The sequence below is a fragment of the Microtus oregoni genome, unplaced genomic scaffold (assembly GCF_018167655.1).
Source record: "Microtus oregoni isolate MIOR12 unplaced genomic scaffold, Mior012 000029F_ref0000214, whole genome shotgun sequence".
In the NCBI taxonomy this organism is placed as follows: domain Eukaryota; kingdom Metazoa; phylum Chordata; class Mammalia; order Rodentia; family Cricetidae; genus Microtus; species Microtus oregoni.
In genome coordinates this window covers 9,539,842-9,563,045 of record NW_024543088.1, presented here as the reverse complement: position 1 = coordinate 9,563,045, position 23,204 = coordinate 9,539,842, and the positions used below count along the sequence as shown (strand labels likewise).

The 23,204-nt window shown below is 38.3% G+C and overlaps 1 protein-coding gene across 5 annotated transcripts in view; it reads right to left on the bottom strand.

Annotated features, from left to right (window-relative positions):
- The window catches only part of Pan3 (poly(A) specific ribonuclease subunit PAN3), a 114,890-nt gene that overhangs the window by 57,253 nt on the left and 34,433 nt on the right, over nt 1-23,204 (bottom strand). For 4 of the 5 annotated variants that reach the window (XM_041677837.1, XM_041677838.1, XM_041677839.1 and 1 more), the window contains one exon: nt 2,049-2,196. In XM_041677837.1, coding sequence (XP_041533771.1) covers nt 2,049-2,196 — 148 coding nt within the window. Of the gene's footprint in view, nt 1-2,048; nt 2,197-23,204 lie in introns of those variants that run through there. The other variant, XM_041677841.1, reaches the window with a different exon arrangement.

Here is a 23,204-nt window from a genome sequence, read left to right as displayed (position 1 = left end):
ACATGAGAATAAAGAACACTACCCCAGAAAGGTATGATTTTCTATTACTCTCTCTCTTTTAAACATGCTCTGGCTTAATTTAATAGCTAATTTAAAGTATGTCAAAATAACAGCTAATTAAAGTATGTCAATCCTTACCTTATTATAAAACCAAAACACTATTGGGAAAAATTGTGATTTTTTAAAAAGTCAACAAAAATAGTTTTCATGATTAAATTATTTTTGAGGCACAGAAGCACTAAACTATTATTTCACAACTTGGCACATTCAAAATTTCATTCCTAAAAATCAGTTCAGGAAAATCTTTGCAAAGACAAAGTCACTTAGAAAAATCTCTAGACCATGCTGTGTAAAAGTATTCTTATATACTGTGCTTCTGAGAAAGGTGTAAACTAATGATCTTAATTTCTGAAAGGCTATAAACCTGTTAATAAAATCAGCATACAAAGAAAAACACCTATTTACAAATAAAAAGTATAAATATAATTGCAGGGGTTCGAAAAGGCACTGAAGCCCAAGCTAATTTCCATTCCTTAAATTAGTAAACCACACTAGGACACTTAGAACTAACTGTGGCTCATGGTCACAGGTTCAATGTAAGAATACAACTAAGACTACAGACACTGGGTTATAACCTAAAGGAGACTTCTCCAAGCATTGAAATTTATGGGAAAAATAATGGAAGGCACTGAAGGTTTATAAAAATGGTGTTCAGGATGAAAAGGACAATTCGGTTTTTATTTTCTCCTCTCAAGAATTAAGTCACTAATACATGGTAGAAGAAGGAAAGTGTTTCATCACCCCAGTACTTAGACAACTGTCATCTGAACAAACATTCATGGCGCAATAGCTGTTAAAGATGAAGACTTTAATAGGATACAGACTACTTCCAATAGTGCCAAAGGATGGTTATTTTGTCATTAATAGGAAGAAGAGTGATCATTCTAATGTTAGTTATGCAGGAGAATAAGCAATTTCTCAGTTAAATTAATTAAGCTAAAATTAATTAACTCTAGAGGTACAGGTCCAACCTTTGGACATTGCAACAAGATATCATCTACAAAGTTCATACTTGAGAACTGCTAATCAGGTTACAAAGGAAAAAGAATCATAATGCTTTAACTTAAGTGTGAGATTTTGTGTGGGGCTGTGCCTTGGACACGCCTGCACCATGCTACTCAAATATGGGACCGCTAAAACAGCTCCTACAAGTTAGCAGTTACTAGAGTTTCAAAACCACAAAGTTGTTATGGATGTTTCTAAACTAAACGCTTGAAAATTTAAATTCCCTATAATATTTAAAAAGGTTTTTTTTTGTGGGGAGGGGGCAGAGTACTGCACCTGTAGCCATGTGTGAAGGCTGCATTCCTTAAAATGACAACTCTCAAGTAGTCTTATCAACTATGTGCACACAATATTACTTCTGATACATTTAAGGCATTGGCTAAGCAAACCCATGTTTTGTGATTGGCATATGTGGCTCATTACTGTTGATTCTTTATATACACATAGCAGCAATTTATAAAGCTATGCAGAAGTACAGACATGTTAGATATGTAAACTATGCTTTTGTATAAAAAAAAAAGTGAATCCACCTCATGGGAAAAAAACTCCTAATAGTACATTGCTTATGTGCATTTTTATACTACCAGACATTCAGTTCTGACATTGTTTTCCAGAGCTGAAAACGTTTACTTACTTACTTACTTACTTACTTACTTACTAACTAAAAAACAAACAGAAGAGACCCACATGAGAAGGCATGGGAAGAAACCAAATGGAAGGACAGAAGTGGCAAGGGAGTGGGCAAGAGTGGGGAAAGCAAGAGAGGAGGGGGGCAGAGCTAAATCTCCCTGGTAACACAAGTATGTTATTCCAGCTCTAAGTGACTCCAGGCTGAGAGGCTAAGACAGATGCTCTTTGTCGCAGAGTGAATCATTCAAGTATACAATTTTACTTCTAATAAATAAAAACAACACAAACAAACAAAAAGCCACAATGCTTACAGATGTGATACCTGAAACTCACTGGAGAGTTACTCAACTTACCTGGTGCTAATCCAGCAGAAGCAGGACTTCCCATGGATGGGTGAGAGAGAACTTGAGAGAAGGCAGACATATTTGACTGGGACACGTTACTCAGCCTGGAGGTTGATCCTCCTTTAGGTATAAACTCGCTTGCAGTAGGATTTGGTGTCTATTTGAAAACCAAATATAGGAAGTTAACACACTTTAGGCCTCCAAAGGACATTTGACTCTACTAGGTCTTACTCTTTAGTGTTCCATTCACTAAACTCTTTTACTAAAAGGATTTAAATCTTTTAGTTTCCATATTTTAGTATAATATAAATAACTTTCTTAGTGGAAATCGGATAATCAAATCCAAGGTAAACTTTTTCGTGTGAAGACTTAGCCTTGTAAAATGTGAAATGTGCATGCATCACTTCTAAACCATCCTTACACGTTTTTGAGAGCTGGGGGTTGAGGGTACCTCAAAACTGAGCAATAACTTTCAAACTTTTATCTTTAAACCTCTTTCCAGGATAAAGGCCAAAACTGCTTTTCTTTCTAAATTAATCACTTCCTTTATTGTAAGGCTAAACATTTCCCCTCTATGATGCTATGCACTGAAATAACAGAAGTCAAGAAACACTTAAGGCAAACATAAGAAGGGATAATAAAAAAAAAAAATGTAAAGTCCCCACTGTGCACCATCACAATGACTTGTAGCACTTGCCATGCAAGTTACATGGATTACATGGCACTCAAACATAACTCCTACATATTCAAATTGGATGTCATTTTTGGCTTTAAGAACTACTAAAGTATTATATATATTAAGTTCATAAAGCTTGTTTCTGTCCACTTGCAATTCTAACAGAAGGTAGAAAATAAAAAGATGAACTAATTATTATAAAGCCTAACACAGCTTCCTTATTTGATATGAATGACATTTTAAACTACCAAGTTAAGAGTTCAAAGTACTGTATTAGAAAAGGAAAAGGCCACAGGCTAAACAAATTACAAGTTTTAAAATAACATTACTGATAATTAGTCAACTACACTTAAAGTACTAAAGTACAGAAGAAACAGCAAAAACTGGATTACTGTGAACACCCTGGGAGTACATAGTGCAGTGCTTCCTGTGCCACATCTAAGATACAAAACTGAAAGAATAGCTAACGTCCCATTTTCATGTAGAACAGTGGCTTTCAGTCTTCCTAATGTTATAACCCTTTAGTGCAGTTGCTCACATTTTGGTGACCCCCGACCATAAAATTAAAATCATATTAGATATGATCCCCCCCCCCCCAGAGGATTGTAACCCACGGGATAAAAACAGCTGACCTAAAGGCATTAAAAAAAAATTCCTCCAGCTGGGCAGTGATGCACAACTTTAATCCCAATAATTGAGAGGCAAAGGCAAACAAACCTCTGTGAGTTCGAGGCCAGTCTAGCCTACAAAGCAAGTTCTAGGACAACCAGGACTACACAGCGAAACCTTGCTTGGAAAAAAACAAGCAAACAAACCAAAAACTCAAATGCTCAAGTTTTCAAAAGTAGTGGCATAGTCTTGAAGTGGGTGGACTAAACTTCTGGGACAGAAAGCAAACTGGTGAGAGAGTTCCTGCAGCACCTCCAAGTCACAAGGAGGCAAATGACAACTAAAAGACACCAAGCATGGCAGCCTCCATCTGTTACCAATCAACCCTAAATCTACCTTTAAAAGGGAAAGTCAAAACAAATGCTATATGACATATCATGTAACAGTTCAAAATACCCTGGAGAAATGGCATTTTGGAAATTACAAGTCTATTGGGAAGAAAACAAAATTGGGTAAAGAAAATTCATTTATTTAATATATCCCTAAAAAATAAAAATCACCCTACTTTGCTATAATCAATTATATTGAACAAAATAGACTACCAGATTTCAAAGATGAGCTTCTCCAACTTAAATCCATTTTTACTTTATTTTGAAAGCCTTTATTTTCTGTATATGTTGGAAGAGGAAGGTGTATGTGTGTATGAGTGGATGCCTACATGCAGCAGTCAGCATCTGCTGTTTGACTTCATCAGCCCCACCTTATTTGTGAAACGTCTTCTCACTGAACCTGGGGCTCACTGACTCAAACTAAACAGGCTGGCCAGCAAGCATCAGGAAACCTCCTGTTCTACTTCCCCAGCACCGAGGAATTACTGGGATTACAAGAGCCTATCATTACCCTGGCGATTATGTGGGAGCTGGGGTTCCAAACACAGGTCCTCATGCTTGCATGAGCAAGCATTTCATCAACCAAGCCATGGCCCAGCCCCATGAAAGCCTATTTTTAAGGGTTCCTATGAAGAAGAAAATGAATAGGAGATTCACTGTGCTTACAACAAACAAATCTTATATAAAGGGCTCCTAAATTCATTACAACAAAGATATTCAAATTAATGAAATGTAAAAGTTAACACATTAAACTGCAACCATAATCAACTACCAAAACCAAAATCCAACCCCTTGTTTTAAACAGGAATTAAAGGTGAAAAGAAGGTCCTAAAATCCTCATCTTTCTTCTTGCCCTTGAATGGGTGGCTTGAGAGTTTGTTTAGCTGTGAGCACTTGAACTCCTAACAACCTCAAAAAAAAAAAAATAATAATCAAGGATGATCTGGGATGTGGTGGTACATCCCTTTAAACACAGCACTCAAGAGACAAAGGCAGGCAGATTTCTGTTGAGTTAGAGGCCAGTCTGGTCTACACACAGACTTCCAGAACAGTCATGACAACACAGAGAAAGTGTGTCTCAGAAAGAAAAAAAATCTAGAATAAGAGCATAGTCGCTACAAACAGAGAAATTTAACTATAGGCAGAACAGAGAAGTACCACGTTCTATTTATTCGTATTAGTCTCGTGGTAAAGCTCAGTAAGACGGTCAATATAATAAAAAGATGCATTCTGGATAGTGTTATGTGGCACCTATCCATAATGGAATTACACAGCTTTAGAAAAGAGAAACCAGGAAAACTGCAAGTAAATGGATAGAACTGCAAAGAATTACCCTGAATGAGGCAACCCTGATTCAAAAAGAAAAAGACCCCAAGCTCTTGCATGTTTGTGGGTCCTAACATAGGATCTTTAGATTTCAGTATTGAACTTGGAAGCCAGGAAACTAGGAAGTGACCGTTGAGGGTGTGGGGAAAGCAGAAAAATTTTAAGGGAGGTGGGAATATGGGTGATATAAAGAAATGAAATTGGGAAGAAGGTCTAAGGGGAAAGAAGGAAGGATAGAGCAGAGGAGAAGGTGAAGAACAACATCTACTGGTATATTTGAAAAATCCAAGTGGAAGCCTACTACTTCATAGGCTTCACACGTGTGTACTCACACACATGTGCCTGCTTGACTTTATAATTACAGCCATCTCACTCGAGGACAGTGGTCCTCAAAGAAGCCATATGCTGCCAAATAAGCCCATACTGTCCCTCAAATTGTTGCTCAGAGTTCAAGAGTTCCCCCGAAGTCCCTGGGGTCCATCAGAATTTGATAGTTAAGACCCTATTGTTGAAGATACACACACTTTGGTCATGGGAGCAATCAAGCAAGTACTGATCTAGAAGATTCCTCCCTGCTAGTGGGCTTTCACAGTACTATAAGGTACTGACTGTGTAGGACTCCGGAAAAGAAAAGTCATCAACAGTCTTACTCAGCAGAGGATCCTACGTGTTAATATTAACAACTAGCCTGACCAGATATAACCACGAGTACAGCAGTAGATTTAATGTTGTGGAATAATTGCTTTCTGATTAGCTCTACGGCCCACTCCACAGAAGGAAATCCATGACTGGTATCGTAAATGTGACCAAGAACTGTGGTCATAATCTCATAGTCTCCAGGGGTGAGCCTATTACTATCTTGCCACACTATCAAACTGTCCTCTAAATGAGTATCTAGCCACAAATGTAGATGAAGTTTCTGTTCCGCCTGGTCCCGCAACCATTGAGTTCCACAGAAACTTCTGTCTACACATAGATTCTTAAAGCTCTCAGCCCTCATCAGAGAAGCTTTTTTGTGCAGTGGATAGTGGTTAGCACAGAAACCATCAGTGTGGTCTGGAAAATGCTCGGCCAAAAATGAGACATCTGGTCCACACTACTGCCTCCTCATTTAAGGGTCCAGGGCCAGAGGTGGAGAATACTGCAGTTAAAGTGTCTTCTGAACATGACAGGACTGACTCAAAATTACTCAGGACTTCATAACAGCTGTGGAGGCCTATACACGAACTGTACAAAAAAATCAAGTATGTCAACATCCCAACACGGAGGGGAAAGGGCTTACAAGCTCCCACCTCCAGCTGAGGACCAATGGAAAGCTGACAGCTGCTAGAAAAGGAGATTGTTTTCTTTAGGGGTGTGCTCCCTGTGCTCAGGGAATTGCCGGGCACCCATCTGTATAGTGGCAGCAAAAACAAAAACCCAAAAAAACTAGACTCAATGGATTATTTAAAAATGGAAAGAAAGAGGACACTGGAAGGTAGTTGATTAGGGAGGGGCTCGGGGAGATGGTGAGGGGGATTAGAGGATTGTATCCAAAATGAAATCTTCATGGAATAAATTTTTAAAAATCTTCTTAGATTTACTACTTAGGCCTGGAGAGATGATTCAGTGGTCAAGGATATTTACTGCTCTTGCAGAGGACCTGGGCTCGGGTCTTGGCACCTACAATGCTGTTGTGGGATATCTGACCTCACGGTGACACTTTGAGACTGTTTTTAATAATAAAATTAACCTTGAGTCTGGGGTGGAGTCAACAGCTAGATGACTGGAATTAGCCACAGAGATTTTGGAGGACACAGAATACAATGCAGAGGCACAGGAAAAGAAAAGGTAGGGGCTTAGATTCACAGACTTTTTGATCTAGGAAGCATCATTTTCTTGATTTAAGAATCATGTCTAGATAACAAACTTACAAACAAAAAGGAAGAAAAAAAAAAGATCCTTTTTCCAAATGAGATAAAGCTCTGAGCTTCCAGGAATTACGCTGTGAACACTTTGGGTACCACCCAAGAAGTAATTCAGCATGCTACAAAGACAGCTGTTACTTACCCCTTTTTCCAATCAGCAAACCACGTGTTCGTTCTTCTTGCCTTAGCACACTAGCACGTGTACTAATATGATGAAGTAAACCGGTAAGAGCAGACAACCTTGTCTACTAATCTTTATTTTCATTTTACTTATTTATTATAACTAGTTTTTCATAAACATACTTCATTAATTTAAGGATATTCTTTTATATTACTTGTGTGCAGAGAACTTTTTTTGTTTTTTAAGTAAGAAATAGATTCTGGTGCTTCACATGCTCTCCGTCTACTAAAATAATGGTACTGGTTTTAACTAATTACCACCAATTGATTTTTAAATAATTAAACATAATACATATTCCACTATGAGGTATGTTATCATCTCTATATATTTTGACTTGTTAGAACTTTCAATTTGTTAAAATGCCACAGTTATGTACAGGCAAAAAATATGTCTTACTGTATGTCTTCTCTTGGTGGAGTGCTGGTCTGGATACATGCCATAGTAATATAGACCTACCTCATACTGAAGACTAGGCAGCAATCATTCCCTTTCAATTTTATTCTTTTCTTTTTGGCAAAGTCTAGTTGAACATGCAGTTTCTTCTTTTATGTATTAGGTAGAATCTACAGGTTAAAAACATCTGAACTTTCTGATAGGAAAGTACTTACAAAGTCCATTTCTAGTTGGGTATGGTGGCAAACTATGTTTGCGGCCAACCAGGTCTACAGAGCAAGTGCCTGGCCAGTCAGGGCTACATAGTGAGACCCTATCTCAAACAAACCAAACCAAATTCTGTTTCTTTAATACACTGAGGACTAAACTAGTTAATTATAACTTGGGCAGTTTCCATCCTTCATCTCTTTCCCATTTTACTCTTGTCAAATTCCTAAGTGGTGTGTGTGTGTGTGTAAAAGTGTGAATATGTAAGAAAGCAATACACATGTCTATTTGTCTAAAAAAATACTACTTTCTATTTTTAGCTGTGGCGGGGGAATCTGACATGGGGGGGAGGGGCTGCCAGCACAGGCCAGAGACATCAAATCCCTAGGAGCCAGAATTACAGGTGGATGTGAGCTGCCCTACAAGTGGGTACAGGGAATTTTACTTTTGTACTCTACAAGCGTAGTAAGCACTCTTAACCAAAGAGACATCTCTCCACCCCACCCTATTTTCTTTTTCCTATTCATTTCTGAGTTGGCTTTACCTGTAATTTACCACTGTGTTCCTAGTTTTCAAGACTGACGCTACAATTACTTACTATGAACTCCATCTTTCCTAATACAGACATTCACTTCAGTAAACTCCAGTTAACTTCCCTATTATTATCAGCACTTAGATATGGCAGGCATCCCATATCTTTTGTGTTTAGCTATTTGATTCAAAACACTTTCCAGTTTCTCTTTATTTCTTCTTTGATTTCTAAGTAATTAAAAGTATGTCACTGATTTTTCAAATATATCGGGATTCTAAAAATATTGTCACTGATATCTAATTCTACTATGGTAAATCATATTTTAAGTGATTTGAGTTCTTTTACCTTTATTGAGATTTGTATAATGACTCAGAATTGATCTATCATAAGTCTTTGAAAAGAACAAAGTACTTTACCATTGCTAGAGAGAATGTTCTGTAAATACCAATTATGTCAAATTAAAATTATGCCAAGTTAATTTTTTAGAGTTGTTCAAGTCTCCCACCACCCGCTCTGCCTTCTTATAATACAAGAAAACAGTCTTAACAGTTGTATTATTTATTGTCTATATTTCTCTCTATGAGGCTTTTGTCATCTGTTATTAGCTAAATTAATAAAGAATGGCATGTCTGGCTTCTTAATGGCTAGAAGGTACATGGCACCTCATATTACCAAATGACCTTTAGTCCTGATAATTTATGCTATAAAGTCCAGCTTGTCCCACATAATGTAGAAATGAACTAGCTTTCTTTTGAGCACCATAGTCGACCTTATAACATATTTAAGTGGGGTTTTTTTGGGGGAGAGGGGATTAAGACAGGGATTTTCTGTGTGCCCTGGTTGTTGGTTGTCTTGAAACTCACTCTGTAGACCAGGCTGGCCTCAAACTGCTGCTACCTCCCAAGTGCTGGGATTAAAGGTATGTGTCAACACTGCCCAGCCTAAGGAGGTTTCTTTGTGTTCATTTGTATATATGTGCTGAATTTGTGTGTGGGAAGGGAGGGGGGATGGACACACTCACTTGGAGACCAGGAGAGATGTCTGGATTCAACCTGGAGCCCATTGTCATTTGGCTAAGCTGGCTGGGCAGTAAATTCCAACAACCTACCTGCTTCCCCGAGTGCTGCGGTTGTGGGCAAGTGCCAAGACACCTAGATTTTTATGTAGGTGCTGGAGAATGTTTTCATGCGTGCAGAATGGGTGCTCTTTACACACACACAGCCACCTCCCTAGTCTCTAAGCAAGTTTCTTACTAGCATCATTATAGTTTTTGAAATTCAGTCTGACAAGCATTTTCTAAAGTTGATAAAAACAGCTGATGTTGCCTCGTGTGTGTGTGTGTGTGTGTGTGTGTGTGTGTGCGTGCGTGTGAAGGGGGTTGTGGCTACTCTTCTGCAAACTCTAATGTCCCATCATTCCTATTTGATTTTTTTTTTATTTCAGACACTAGCTTTAAATTCTAAAACCTTAATTTACTTATAAGTTTAACTCACCTCTAGTTTTCCGAACATATGGGGTGGGATTTAGTAACTGTTTTAGTTTAGTTGTTGTTTTTATAACTACTTCTGCATCACTTCTGAGTCTTACCTTCTTACTCTCTTATTTTATGGACAGAAAGATAAATTATTCTTTTTATCTTGTTTGGTGATATATAGAACATACATACATATATTCTCTGCATATATACATTGTGTGTGTGTGTGTGTGTCTATTAACAGAAGAAAGCTGCCAGGTGGTGGTGGCGCACGCCTTTAATCCCAGCACTCAGAAGGCAGAGGCAGGTGGATCTCTGTGAGTTCGAGGCCAACATGGTCTACAAGAGCTAGTTCCAGAACAGGCTCCAAAGCTACAGAGAAACCATGTCTTAAAAAAAAAAACAACAAAAGAAAAAAAAGGAAGAGAGTTTATTTGGAGCTTATGGTTTCAGAAGTTTGGAATTCAAGACCATCATGGCAGGGTAAACATATTAGCAGTCAATGACACACAAATCTGGAACAGTTTAAGAAAGCTCACATAATGAAACACAAGGCTGAGAGAGGTAACTAGGAATGGCACAAGCTTTTGAAACATCAAAGCCTGCCCCAGCGATATACCTTTTTAGAACAAGACCACACCTCGCAATGCTACCCAAACAGATCCACAAACTGGGGCCAAGTATTCAAGTATATGAGCCTATAGGGTTTTGCTATATTCTTAGACGCAATTATAAAATGTAATTCCTATTGTGCTTAAACTGCTTAAATGTAGTTAGATAAATCTTTCCAAGTCTTGCTTTAAGCTTGGTTTCTGGATCTGGGAAAGCATTCATTCTAAGACCAATTTGGCCCCTGGTCTTAAGGCTAGGTATAGTGGTACACACCCATGATGCCAATGTTTTGAAGGCCGAGATAGTAAGATTGCCTTGGGTTCTAGGCTGGTATGGGCTACGAGTGAAGCCCAATTTCAAAAAGTGTGTCACTGGAAGTAGACTTTGAAGCTTCAAAAGTCCATGCCAGACCTAGACTCTTTCTTTCTGCCTACCAATCAGGACATAGCTCTCAGCTACTGTTCTAGTGTCGTGCATGCTGCCATGCTCCCAACCGTGATAATAACGGGTTAAACCTCTTAAAAGTTAAGCCAGTCCCCAGTGAAGTGCTTTCTTTCTTAAGAGCTGCATTGGTAATGGTGCTGCTTCAAAGCAATAAAAAGAACAGTGACTAAGACAAAAATAAAAAGTATTCCTCTCTTGTAGTTCCTCCAAGTAAGTTTTCCTTAATAGACCTATATTCACTCTGTTTTAGAAAGAACTAAAGTAACAAAGAACTCTCAGTAGCGATCTGGCTATAAGGTTATGGGAGACAACAATGTGCAGCTCCAGAAACTATGTGGGCTGCTGCATTTCTAACTAAACAGCAGATACATGATAATGCTAAACAGAAGTAAAACAAAATAAAATAAACAAAACATAGGCACTGTTAAACTGCTGTATCTTTAAAGTGGCTTGCTCGTGCATAAGAAGAGAAGGGGCAGGGCTGGAGAAATGGCTCAGCGGTTAAGGGCACTGGCTGCTCTTCCAGAGGTCTGAGAGTTCAATTCTGATCAACCACATGATGGCTCACAACAACTTGTAATGAAATCTGGTGCCCTCTACTGGCCTGCAGGCATACATGCAGGTAGAACACTGTATACATAATTAAATCTTAGAGAGACAGAGACAGACAGAAGGGGCAGAGAAAGAAAGCAATACAAGTAGGTGTATAAAAGCACCTAAGGACACTCACTAAAATGTCAGCAAAGACGTTGTCTCTAGGCTGTGAGAAGACTGGAAGCACTTCTCTCACATCTGAGTGTTTTCAAAAAGCATAAATACCGGCGGTGGTGGCGCACGCCTTTAATCCCAGCACTCGGGAGGCAGAGGCAGGCGGATCTCTGTGAGTTCGAGACCAGCCTGGTCTACAGAGCTAGTTCCAGGACAGGCTCCAAAGCCACAGCGAAACCCTGTCTCGAAAAACCAAAAAAAAAAAAAAAAAAAAACCAAAAAGCATAAATACCTTAGAAAAGTTTTAAAAGACAGTTTAAGATTATAAATCACAAAGTCACTCATACCATTCTATTTTACTTTCATGTCTTCACTAAACAGGGGTAGTATCATAACAATCCAAACAGAGTAAGAACAGTTAAAATGAGACCAACTGCACCACTGTCATGCAAGAAAAAATTTCATACCAAAGAGAGGACATCTGACTGTCATTCTTACTATAAGCCTCATGGCAGTCACAGAGCACGCCATCTAGCTCACTGCCATAGGGATTCTCAATACTAAGTCATCCAGAAGACTAGTACCCCAAACATTCAAGAGAACAATGTTCCATACAGGTACAATTCCCTCTACAGCAACTGTTTGTTCCTTCTATCCACAAAGACTAACAGTTAATCCCATCTCTTACATTCACAATAAGATTTTTTTCAGGTGCAGCCCCCTCCCCAGGGTTTCTCTGTAGCTTTGGAGTCTGTCCTGGAACTAGCTCTTATAGCCTGCCTCTGCCTCCCAAGTGTTGGGATTAAAGGCATGTGCCACTACCACCTGGTGTAGAAGCATTCTTGACAACCAAGAATTCAGCCACATGTAATCCAAAATATACTAAGGTTTTTAATTTTTTCCACAATATTTTGTCATAAAACTGTACCAAAAGAAAGTTAACAAAATATATAAAGCTCTACATTTCAGGACTCATGTGGAACAAAAATGTATCTACCTAACTCACTTATCAGGATTCAGTCACTGAACGGTACATAAGTACATTCAATGGTACATTTTGGGCACTGTGGCTGGCACTTGGGGCACAGACATAGGTACTGTGCTCCACAAGCTCACAGGAGAGAAATTCACAGATAAAGACATTCCAAATGGAGCTCTACACTCCCAAGAACTCAGAACATCCATGAACCTACATTGTACTAGCTAAATTTGGACTAAATGGCTGTGATATATCACTAATGGGTATAATACAGTAAGTTCTAGGAATAAACAGGTATCTAATGCTACACAGTTAAGCCATAAGATCATAAGTGTGACTTGAATACCAAAGGACAAGTTGGACAAGTTAAACCAAGATGGACAAAGGGTCAATGTCCTAAAAGGAGGCTCAAAGGCAGGAAAGCCTGAGGGGCATTGTAGGGGCATCTCAATCGTATTTTAATAAATAAAGACTGCTTGAAGACCTGAGAGTAAGGCAGTCCCACTGGTCAGCCTTACAAAACAGGTGATGGCAACACACACCTTTAATCCCAGTTGTCACACTAGTTGCCATAGAAACCAGGCAAGTGCATGCCTTTAATCACAGTAGTGCACACCTTTAATCTCAGCCCTAGAGACGATTATAAAATGGAAGAAAACAGCTCTCAATACACTGGCTCATTCTGAGATACCAGGCGGCAGATGGCCATTTCAGAATAAGGTTGAGGTAAGAGCCAGTGGCTAACTGTTTTGCTTTTTCAGATTGAACCCCAATTTTTGTCCCTGAATTTTTTTTTATTTTTTTTTTTATTTTTTTTTTTTGCTTTTTCGAGACAGGGTTTCTCTGTGGCTTTGGAGCCTACCCTGGAACTCGCTCTGTAGACCAGGCTGGTCTCGAACTCACAGAGATCCGCCTGCCTCTGCCTCCCGAGTGCTGGGATTAAAGGCGTGCGCCACCATCGCCTGGCTTGTCCCTGAATTTTTATAATCCTGCTTCAGGGCATGGTCTTCCAAATAATTCAGCAGGCTTTAGTTGTAAGCAAGAGCTTAGGCAGGAGAACTAGGGTGCCTTTTTTTTTTAAATATAGAATCTGAACTTTTCTTCCTAATAATAAAACAGATAGCAAACATAATAGGAGATCAGATAAGAAGGGAAAAATTTGAGAGGTAAGACCAAGAGCAGGAAATATGGTATATACTATCAGTAACAGTAAAAATGAAGACAATTTAGAAGGATATGACAGATAAGACAGGAGGGATTAGAGGGGATCACAGAGCAGATCAGTCTGGACAATGACTAATAACTGTAACTAATAACTCTACTAACAGCCAAGCTGGATGGAACACACAGAGTTATTGGTAAGTGTGTACAACTGTGTTGAGAGTGGAAATGTGGGGGAGAATATATGAGTGCTTTTTAAAAAAATATATATATTTAGCTTGATGCTCAGGGCCATATAGATAAACAGCTAACAATATAATACAGTGACTACAGAAGATTAAAAGGAAGTATTTGGGAATCAAATATGACTAGAGAGCAGGTCAAGTAATGAAAGTGTATGAGATCGGCAAAGGGTTATGTGAAGCACCAAGAGCAACAAGTGGGGCAAGATAAAAAAATATGTGCAGCTTTAGAGGAAAACTTAATGGTGCAGCCAAGTCATGTGCTTGTACAATAAAGGCAGCAATTACATTACATACACTTTTATTTCTTTCTGCTCTGTTTATTGCTTTTTTTACTGTCAATCTATGTAACAGTAATTAGCAGTGACTGTGCCAAAGACTCAGCCAACAGACACAGCATGTTACACACATCCTCTCCTGCAGTGAACACTACTGACAGTTCTACTTCCCTTAGTCTGCTCTTCATTTGTATTTGAAGACCCTTGCCCTTTCCTTTTGCCCTGGTTTCAAAGCCCTCTCACCAATTCTGCCACAAATTCTTCTTTCTGCCTCAGAGCTGCATACAAAGAGTAGAACCATACCAAAAGAAAGATGCATTTTTAAACACAGCAAAGCCAGGAGTGGAACCACCTAAGTAAGCCCTTTGCAACCAAAGCCCCAGAAACCAGACATGGAACTACAGGATTTGGTGCTTGCTCTACTACTGGGTTGTTGGTCCAGTTTTTCTTTGCTGATCCCTAATTCCTTCCTTTTGAAATGGGAATGCTATTCTATGTCATTACATGATGGAAACATAAATGAAAGATTTACCAACAGGATTAAAGACAGATTCTAGGGTACACAGTACAAGGAGAGAACACAAACCATTCCAACAACGGGTCTGAAAACCTACTTTACAGATATATACAGGTTATTATTTAACAGGAAACAGCAAGTTGGGTAGTGTTCAGGAAAACGAAATGAGAGAGGGGGATGGAAGGAGAAAACAGCACGTTCACTTTAAGGCCACTGCTGTTCTATAATTCTCAAAAAACCCAAGGGATCCTATTATTTAATATAAGCAAAAATCTTATGCTTATTAACTCCATATTATTCTATCAAATCTAAAATTTTCCCATTCCTGGACTCTACAGACTAAAAACCTGAAGTAGCCGGGCGGTGGTGGCGCACGCTTTTAATCCCAGCACTCGGGAGGCAGAGGCAGGCGATCTCTGTGAGTTCGAGGCCAGCCTGGTCTACAAGAGCTAGTTCCAGGACAGGAACCAAAAAGCTACGGAGAAACCCTGTCTCAAAAACTCAAAATAAAATAAAATAAAATAAAAAAAATAAAAACCTGAAGTAGCACTAAAATCTAGGGAGTAATTGAAAACCAAAAATCTATTTAATGAGTTTACAAAACTTCTGTAAGCTCTTTAAAAAGCACCAGTTAGAGAAAGCTAGACTCCACAGAAAGACTGATCCACAAGACCTTAATATGAGCCTTCTTACTAACTACTTCTAAAGAGGGTAGATGATACCAAGGAGATCCTGACAAGGAGATCCTGACAAGGAGATATAGTGCGATCTAGTGGGTCCTCTCACCACCCAACAGTCCTCGTGCACTCATTTACTAGGTGAGTTACAGTCACACCAAAGCTTATAATTTACGGTTCATCAACTCTATTATAGAACTTGTGAGGTAAAGTGAACATGATTTTACTATATCATTGCTTTCAGACAGATTTTAATCTTTACAACCACAAAAATGTTGTAGAATCATATATCTCCTTAATTCTGTTATTTAAGCAGCACCAGATTCTTAAAAGATGAAACACGTTAAGGCAATCTTTCCCAAAACCGGTTTTTAAAGGGTACTTTAAAAACCAACTTTCGAAAATATTCAAGCCAGCATTAAGATGGCAACACACTAAAAACAAAGCAGGGTTTCTGCTATATTCTAAACAAATTATGATGCTATACACACATAATCAAAACTACAAAAAAATCCCAAATAAATGGAAACAAAGACCAAGCTTAAGAACAATTAGTATTTACTATATGTTTAGAAATTGGAATGCTCACAATTCTAGGGCAAATGATACAATATTTCAACAAGTCCTTAGTCAGAAAAGGAATGGGTGGAATCAGATATCAAAGTAAACCTGCACAAAAGTGAACTAGGTGCTGCTGACAAGACAGCGCAATCAACTCTTTCGGTTGGTGTTGGCCTATCACTAGAATAACATAGGAATATAGAAATGCTTTGCCATTAAAATAATTGAAAACTAATTAAGACTATTAACAGGCTCACAATATTGAATATATAAAGTACATCAAAACATTAACCTCTGAATTTTATTGTAAAAAGGAAAAACTCTAAAATTCCAAAAGAAATCACCACTGTCCTTCTGAAACATGTTGATACTAAAAGAAACAAACAAGCCTCCCCACAAAGCCCATGACTCATTTTATTAAATATAAAATGTCAGAAGCTGGGAACACAGGCCACATAGGTCAGTAAGTAAAGTCCTTGTTGAACAAGTATGAGGACCTGAGTTCAGATCCCCAGCACACACATTTATTACCAGCCACCCCACCCACCAAAGAAAGTCAGGTGTGTAAGCACATACTTAATAATGACAAGGCTCAGAGGTAGAGAGAGACAGCAGGATCCCAGGGTCTCACTGACCAGTTTTTCTAGCCAACTGTCTCAATAAATAAATAAATAAATAAATAAATAAATAAAATAAAACACAGGAAGGCTGGAGAAATGGCACAATGATTAAGTACACTAGTTCCTTGCAGAGAACCTGGGTTCAGTTCCCAGCATCTACAAAGCTGATCAACACCAAACAAAACTCCAGTCCCAGGGGATCTGATGCCCTCTTTCTGGCTTCCAGAAAGCAAGCACACAAGTGGCACACATCCATACATGCAAGCAAACACTCATACAAATAAAATAAATCTTTAAAAATTTAAAATAAAGCAGATAGGGATGTAGGAAGAGACCAATGTTAACTTCTGACCTCCACTAGCACAAACATTGGCATGTGTACTCACACATGGACAGGTAGGTGGGTGTGCATGCATCTCTTTCTCTTTCTCTCTCTCTCTCTCTCTCTCTCTCTCTCACACACACACACACACACACACTTTTAGAATAATTTCTACAAAATTACATATACTGTTCAGCAAAAGAAGATTAAAGTAGTATTTACAAATGGACAAATTACTCTAAACTAAAAAAAAATAAAGTTTCAGATAGTTCACTGTCCAGTGTCACAGGACAAGTAGATTTTTAAAAAAAAAAATCTAAAACCAGACTTCTTCTTCCAGATGCTTTGACAGTGCTCACAGAGAAAGCAGCATCAGCACCATCTCCTGAGAGAAAAGTAGAAATGTTTTCAGGCTCCATTAACAATGATACAGGGTAATAGAGGCAGAGACCCAGTACCATGCTACAGAGTGTGTGTTATATGAACAACCTCTCTCCCAAGAAAAGCAAGAGCCCATCCAAGTAATGTACATTGTGTGTTGACAGATGAGAGAGACGACCCAGGAAGGGCAGGCTCTAACACAACGTTTAGACACTTATGTGAAAGGTATAAAATAGGTCAGAAACCATGAAAAAAAAAAAAAACGGGAGGAGTACTGCATGCAGACTGTCAAAAAAAAGGGGGGATAAAAACAGATAGTGTGATAATGAATTCAGGATTAAGAAGATGAATAAATGAAAATTGAGATTTTCTAAAGTAGCTTTCCATTTGTCAAATGGAGAGAACATGACTGCTACACCCAAAACAACAGCAATGTACACTGTCTGATTTTTTCATCCTTCAGTTAATAGACAGGTAAATCTTGGTGGTTCTCACCCCATAAGAAGGGATACAATCTGCTTGCTATTAGAAGGGAAACATATTTAGTTTTTTTCAGATGCAGTGGCAGTGGTATACACCTACAATCCCCGACCTATGTTGTGTACCCGTCTCTTCAATGTTCAACCTGAAACAGGTTCAGGTTAGGGACAGCAAAAGGATGAGCAAAAAAAGAGGATCACAGAATACAAGACTTTTGGTTTAAGAATAAGAAAGGATCCAGGCATAGTGGAGCACATTTTAATCCCAGCACTTGGAAGGCAGAGGCAGTGGATCTCTGAGAGTTTGAGGGCAGCCTGATCTACATAACTAGTTTTAGGATAGACAGGAAACATAAGAGAGATTTTGCCTCCTTCCTCAAAAAAAAAAAAAAAACCCCACAACATTAGATAAATGACAGATGGATGGACAGACAGATGGACAGGGTAAGAAAAGATAATTTCTCAAAGCTGTCATTCTCTAAGCGTGGTCAATAAAATCCATGTCAGATAGCACGAAGAAAAGTTGAAAAGAAACTGAAGATGATGAGAATTACAGGACTTACAGGAGTTGTCCAAACCCGTAGTAACTGCTCACAAATAAGTAAATGTGCTGACCCCTTTTTCAAGCAAGGGTAGCTATTTAAGGTGGCAAACTCAATTCTCACATGAGAACTTGGAAAGGGAAATGTGTAAAAGAAACCTTTGCACTGATTTATAATGAACTAGAGAACAAACACTTAAATACAGTAAACAAGAAACACAATGAGGCAGAAAAGGGAAAAAAAAGCACAAAAACTGAACTGCTTTGCACTTCCTTAAGACATGATAGCATACTGTGTATCCTGTACCTCCTGCATCATTTGTTGGAAAGATCTAACTCAAAGACAGAGTTGTGTCCTAGCTAGGAATGTACCAGTTATTCTAGAGTAGTGGTTCTCAACCTTCCTAACACTGTGGGTCTTTTCTACAGTTTGATGACCCCAACAATAAAATTATTTCGTTGTTACTTTGTAACTGTGATCTTGTTGTTGTAATAATAATGTAAACACGTGATATGCAATGGTCTTAGGCAATTTCTGCAAAACAGTCCTCTGCCGCCGCCGCCCCCCCCCCCCCCCCACGCCAGCCCAGGTTAAGAACCACTGTTCTAGAGCCTTTTCTCATACAGACAAAACTTGATAAACCTGAACATATGGTGAAAAGCAAAAGACAACTTCAAAGCAGGGAAAGCGTTCAGGACCCATGGGTAGGTACCTGGGTGTCATAATGAGGAAGCAAATGGTGCTTACAAACAGAGAGGTGATGAGGAAGCTGATGATCCCAACAACTTAACGTAATGAGATGCAGTAGAGAGTAGTCAGTCTTGAAAGATTCAGCACCAGAGACTTCAAATAAAGATGAGAAAAATCTAAGCAAAGATTCTATGGAGAGGACTGAAAATGAAAGCAGCAGCATGCACAGGACAAGAGATGAACAAGAAAATGGAGCCACCAACAAAGTTCTCTATGGAAATGTAAGTGGAGAAGACATAGATAAGCAAAAGAAATAAATACACTTAATTTAGAAGAATGGTACAAAACAAGCTGGTGAAAAGTATGAGTCAAAATCTACTAAATAGGACATTGTTTGCCATGCTGGCTCTGGAAAGAGCAGTTCCCTTCTTAATAGGAGTAGTCTTGTCTCCTATGTCTTCTCTTCTGATTGTAGCTACATCTCGTACTGCACTCAGATGAAATCACCATAAATTTAAAATCATCACTACACAAAGACAAAGACAAGACTCATCTCAAGTAAAAAGTATAACCGCTTTTCCAGCTCTTGATCTTCATTGGGCATGTGTTATTAGTAAGAACACCATAAATTTATATTTATACTATCCTTCACTTAGACTGGAGTGATAGCTCAAGGGCTAAGAAAACACTAGCTGCTCTTCCAGAGAACCTAGATTCTGTTTCCAGTATCCACACAACAGCTCTCAACCTTCTGTAATCCAGTTTCAGGATCTTCAAATGCCCCCTTCGGGCCTCCACGGGCACTGCAAGCATACAGTATACATACACACATGCAGGCAAAATGCATTTTTTTAAAAAATGAAGGGATTAGAAAGATGGCTCGTGGGTTAAAAACATTTGTTTCTATTAAGAAATACACAGGTTTAGTTCCCAGCACCCACATGAGGGCTTAAAATCATCTATAACTCCGAGATATATAGCTCCAAAAGTACCAAATACACATACAAATATGTAAATATAGACACAGTGAATGTAGACCCAGAAGATAAAGAGATGTGCTGCAAAAACAACAAAACCAGAAACTCTTCTGGATAAAACATGGTTTACTGTACTTAATGAATTCAATGTAGATATGGTTACCTACACAAGAATAGACCAGTTAACATTTCATCAAAAATGAGTAAAGGGTTCACAAGTCCCCACTCAATTCCTAAGGAACAATTGACAGCTAACGATTGCTAGGTGGGGGAGTGTCATTTTCTTCAGTGATATAGCCACTGAGAAGTAGAGTTATGACAGTAAGTAACCCCTCATCCACGCTCACGCAAGCAATCCCAATTAAATTCAATGACTCACAACAGAAAAAGACAGAGAAATAGGAAGGAGAGTTACTGGGAAGGAGGGATTCAATGAGAGGAAATGAGACACAGTAACAGGAGTAAAAATGACTTTAAAATGCACTATATGCATGCATGAAACTATCAAAGAATAAACTAAAATTAATTAAATTAAAAACAAAGCCTCAAAACAGAGATGTTATTGCTAATTTTTGAATTGGTTTTCATTTGGCTTTAGAAGTGAGGGGGGGGGGGCGCCAAAGTGTTAAATCAAGATCAAGAAATCAATGAAAAGAAATGTTTAAAGTCTCAGAGAGAGCTGAGTGGTGGTGGTGTACTCCTTTAATCCCAGCATTCGGGAGGCAGAGGCAGGTGGACTTCTGTGAGTTCAAGGCCAGCCTGGTCTACAGAACTAGTTCCAAGATAGCCATGGCTATACAGAGAACCCTGACTCAGAGAAGTTTCAGAAAGAAAAGTAGTTGATGTCACTTCAGTAAATCACAAGAAAAAGTTCTGGCTACTTATTTTTGGTTTTTCAAGACAGGGTTTCTCTGTAGCTTTGGAGCCTGTCTAGGCCTGTCCTGAAACTAGCTCTTGTAGGCCAGGATGGCCTCAAACTCAGAGAACCACCTGCCTCGGCCTCCCAAGTGCTGGGATTAAAGGCGTGTGCCACCATTGCATGGCAAGATCTGGCTTAAATGTTACAGATTATGACTAAACTGTAGCCATCTCAAGTATATTCCCTAGGCATTGCCATTCTAAAAATGAAGGCTTCTGACAGAAGTTCAGTTACATGGTTAGATAAACCAATTATACTTCTAATGTAGGTAGAACAGTAAACTGTAAGAGCCATGTCTGAGAAGCCTGGGTATAGTGTGGGCTCCATCTCTCTATACTGATTGTTTTATATTCAATGTCCACTAAACACATGTTTCTTAAATGCTTAGCCAAAGTATTGTAAAACACAGTATCTATCATACATTTACTGCCTATGATATGGCTATAGTTTTTAAAATACGAACAAAAATTTTTAAATGCTGTTTTTAGAAGATCTAATCTTTTTTTAAAAGCAAATAGTGGATCTGACTATAAAATTGTTTAAAACTTTCATGTCAAAAAAATAAAACCATATTAAAAGGTAGCAAAACGATATGGAATTTATTTCTATGATAGAAAAACATACATTATACAGATGTAGCCGTAACTCAAAAACTACTCCAGGTTCCTGGTAAATGAGAGCTCCTGAGATGAGAGTTCTTCAGTAACTCACTACATGACTCACAATGGGAGGCATTTTCAAGATTATAAAGTTTTGAGTTGGAAAGCAACTATGTGAAGCACTAAAGTAAACCATCAGAAATATGTTAAGTTTAGATGATACTGATTCTTTTTCACATATTAATAAAAATCATTTTTGAATGTGTGTGTGTGTATATACAGAGGCTAGAATAGAGTGTCAGGCACACTGGGCTAGAATCACAGATGGCTGTGAGCACCAACCAATATGGGTTCTGGGAAGCAGCTCTGATAGTCTGGAAGGGACTTAAGGATCAGGACAGCTCTCACAACCTCAGAGCATTCATCTTTCCAGCACAAATGCCAACTTTCCACTAGCAGTTAGTTTTAAGTACAATGGAATAAGCCTTCCTTTACCAACCTAATGGTTTCCTCTCCTCAACAAGGAAATACCTCAGAACTCTTACTGGATGAGGTGGAAAGCAGCTGCAAAGATGGAAGAGTCGAACCTGGACCCTGATGGTGTCTCATCCCACATGTCTGGTGTCACTTCTCACTTAGCTAGACCCAGTGTATTTTCAGATTTCCTTTGTAAAATTGAAAAACAATTGTTAACAACCCCCCCAAAAAATCTTTTCCTACAGATCTCAAAGACAAGAAAAAGTCACTTAAAACTATATTAGTGGGCTGGAGAGATGGCTCAGTGGTTAAGATCACTGCCTGCTCTTCTGGAGGTCCTGAATTCAATTCCCAGCAATCACGTGGTGGCTCACAACCATCTGTAATGAGATCTGGCGCCCTCTTCTGGCATGCAGGCATACATGGAGAAAGAATGTTGTATACATAATAAGTAAATAAAATCTTTAAAAAAAACTATATTAGCATTTATAATTAACATAGGCAAAACCTTCCAACAAAATTTAAAATATATGTGACTACCTGGCTGGCTGTTTGGTTAGTTTTCTATGAAGTTTCAGTCAGGGAAAATATCACACTTTGCAATATTATTTTGAATAATTTATTCTTATGCCTAAGTCAACAGAACTAGTGCTGCAGTATTAATATTACAAAGTAAAAATAGTGTAGGACCAAGTTTAGAAATAGAAATTAAAGTTATTAACTTTGTAATATCTTTTTATTATTTATTTTGTTTGGTTGGTTTTTTTTGGTTTTGGACGGGGTTTCTCTGTAGCTTTGGACTTTCCTGGAACTCGCACTGTAGATCAGGCTCACCTTGAACTCAAAGATCCACTTGTCTCAGATTCCCAAATGCTGGGATTAAAGGTATGGGTCACCACCACCCAGCATAGTATCTTTTTATGTACACCATATGAATTGGAGCTAAGAATATATTTTAAGTACTAATCCATCCAAAAATTGGAAGGAAAAACAAATCTCTACCTAAACTGAAGTTATAATTAGTAGCACCACCATATCATATAATAACTCCCAATTTTTAAGAATGAAAATATAATAATACATTGAAATAAATGCAAATTATTTTGTTGGTTTGTCTAAGTCTTACACAAAAGTTGGTTCTTGACTTTAAAAAATCCTCTTAATTATTCTACATATTGCTATAATAGTCAAATTATAAGAACCATATAATAACATACTAATAAAGTTAGTTTCTTGACACAGCTTATATATGTAATTTTAACTTCCAATAAAAAAAAATGTACAAA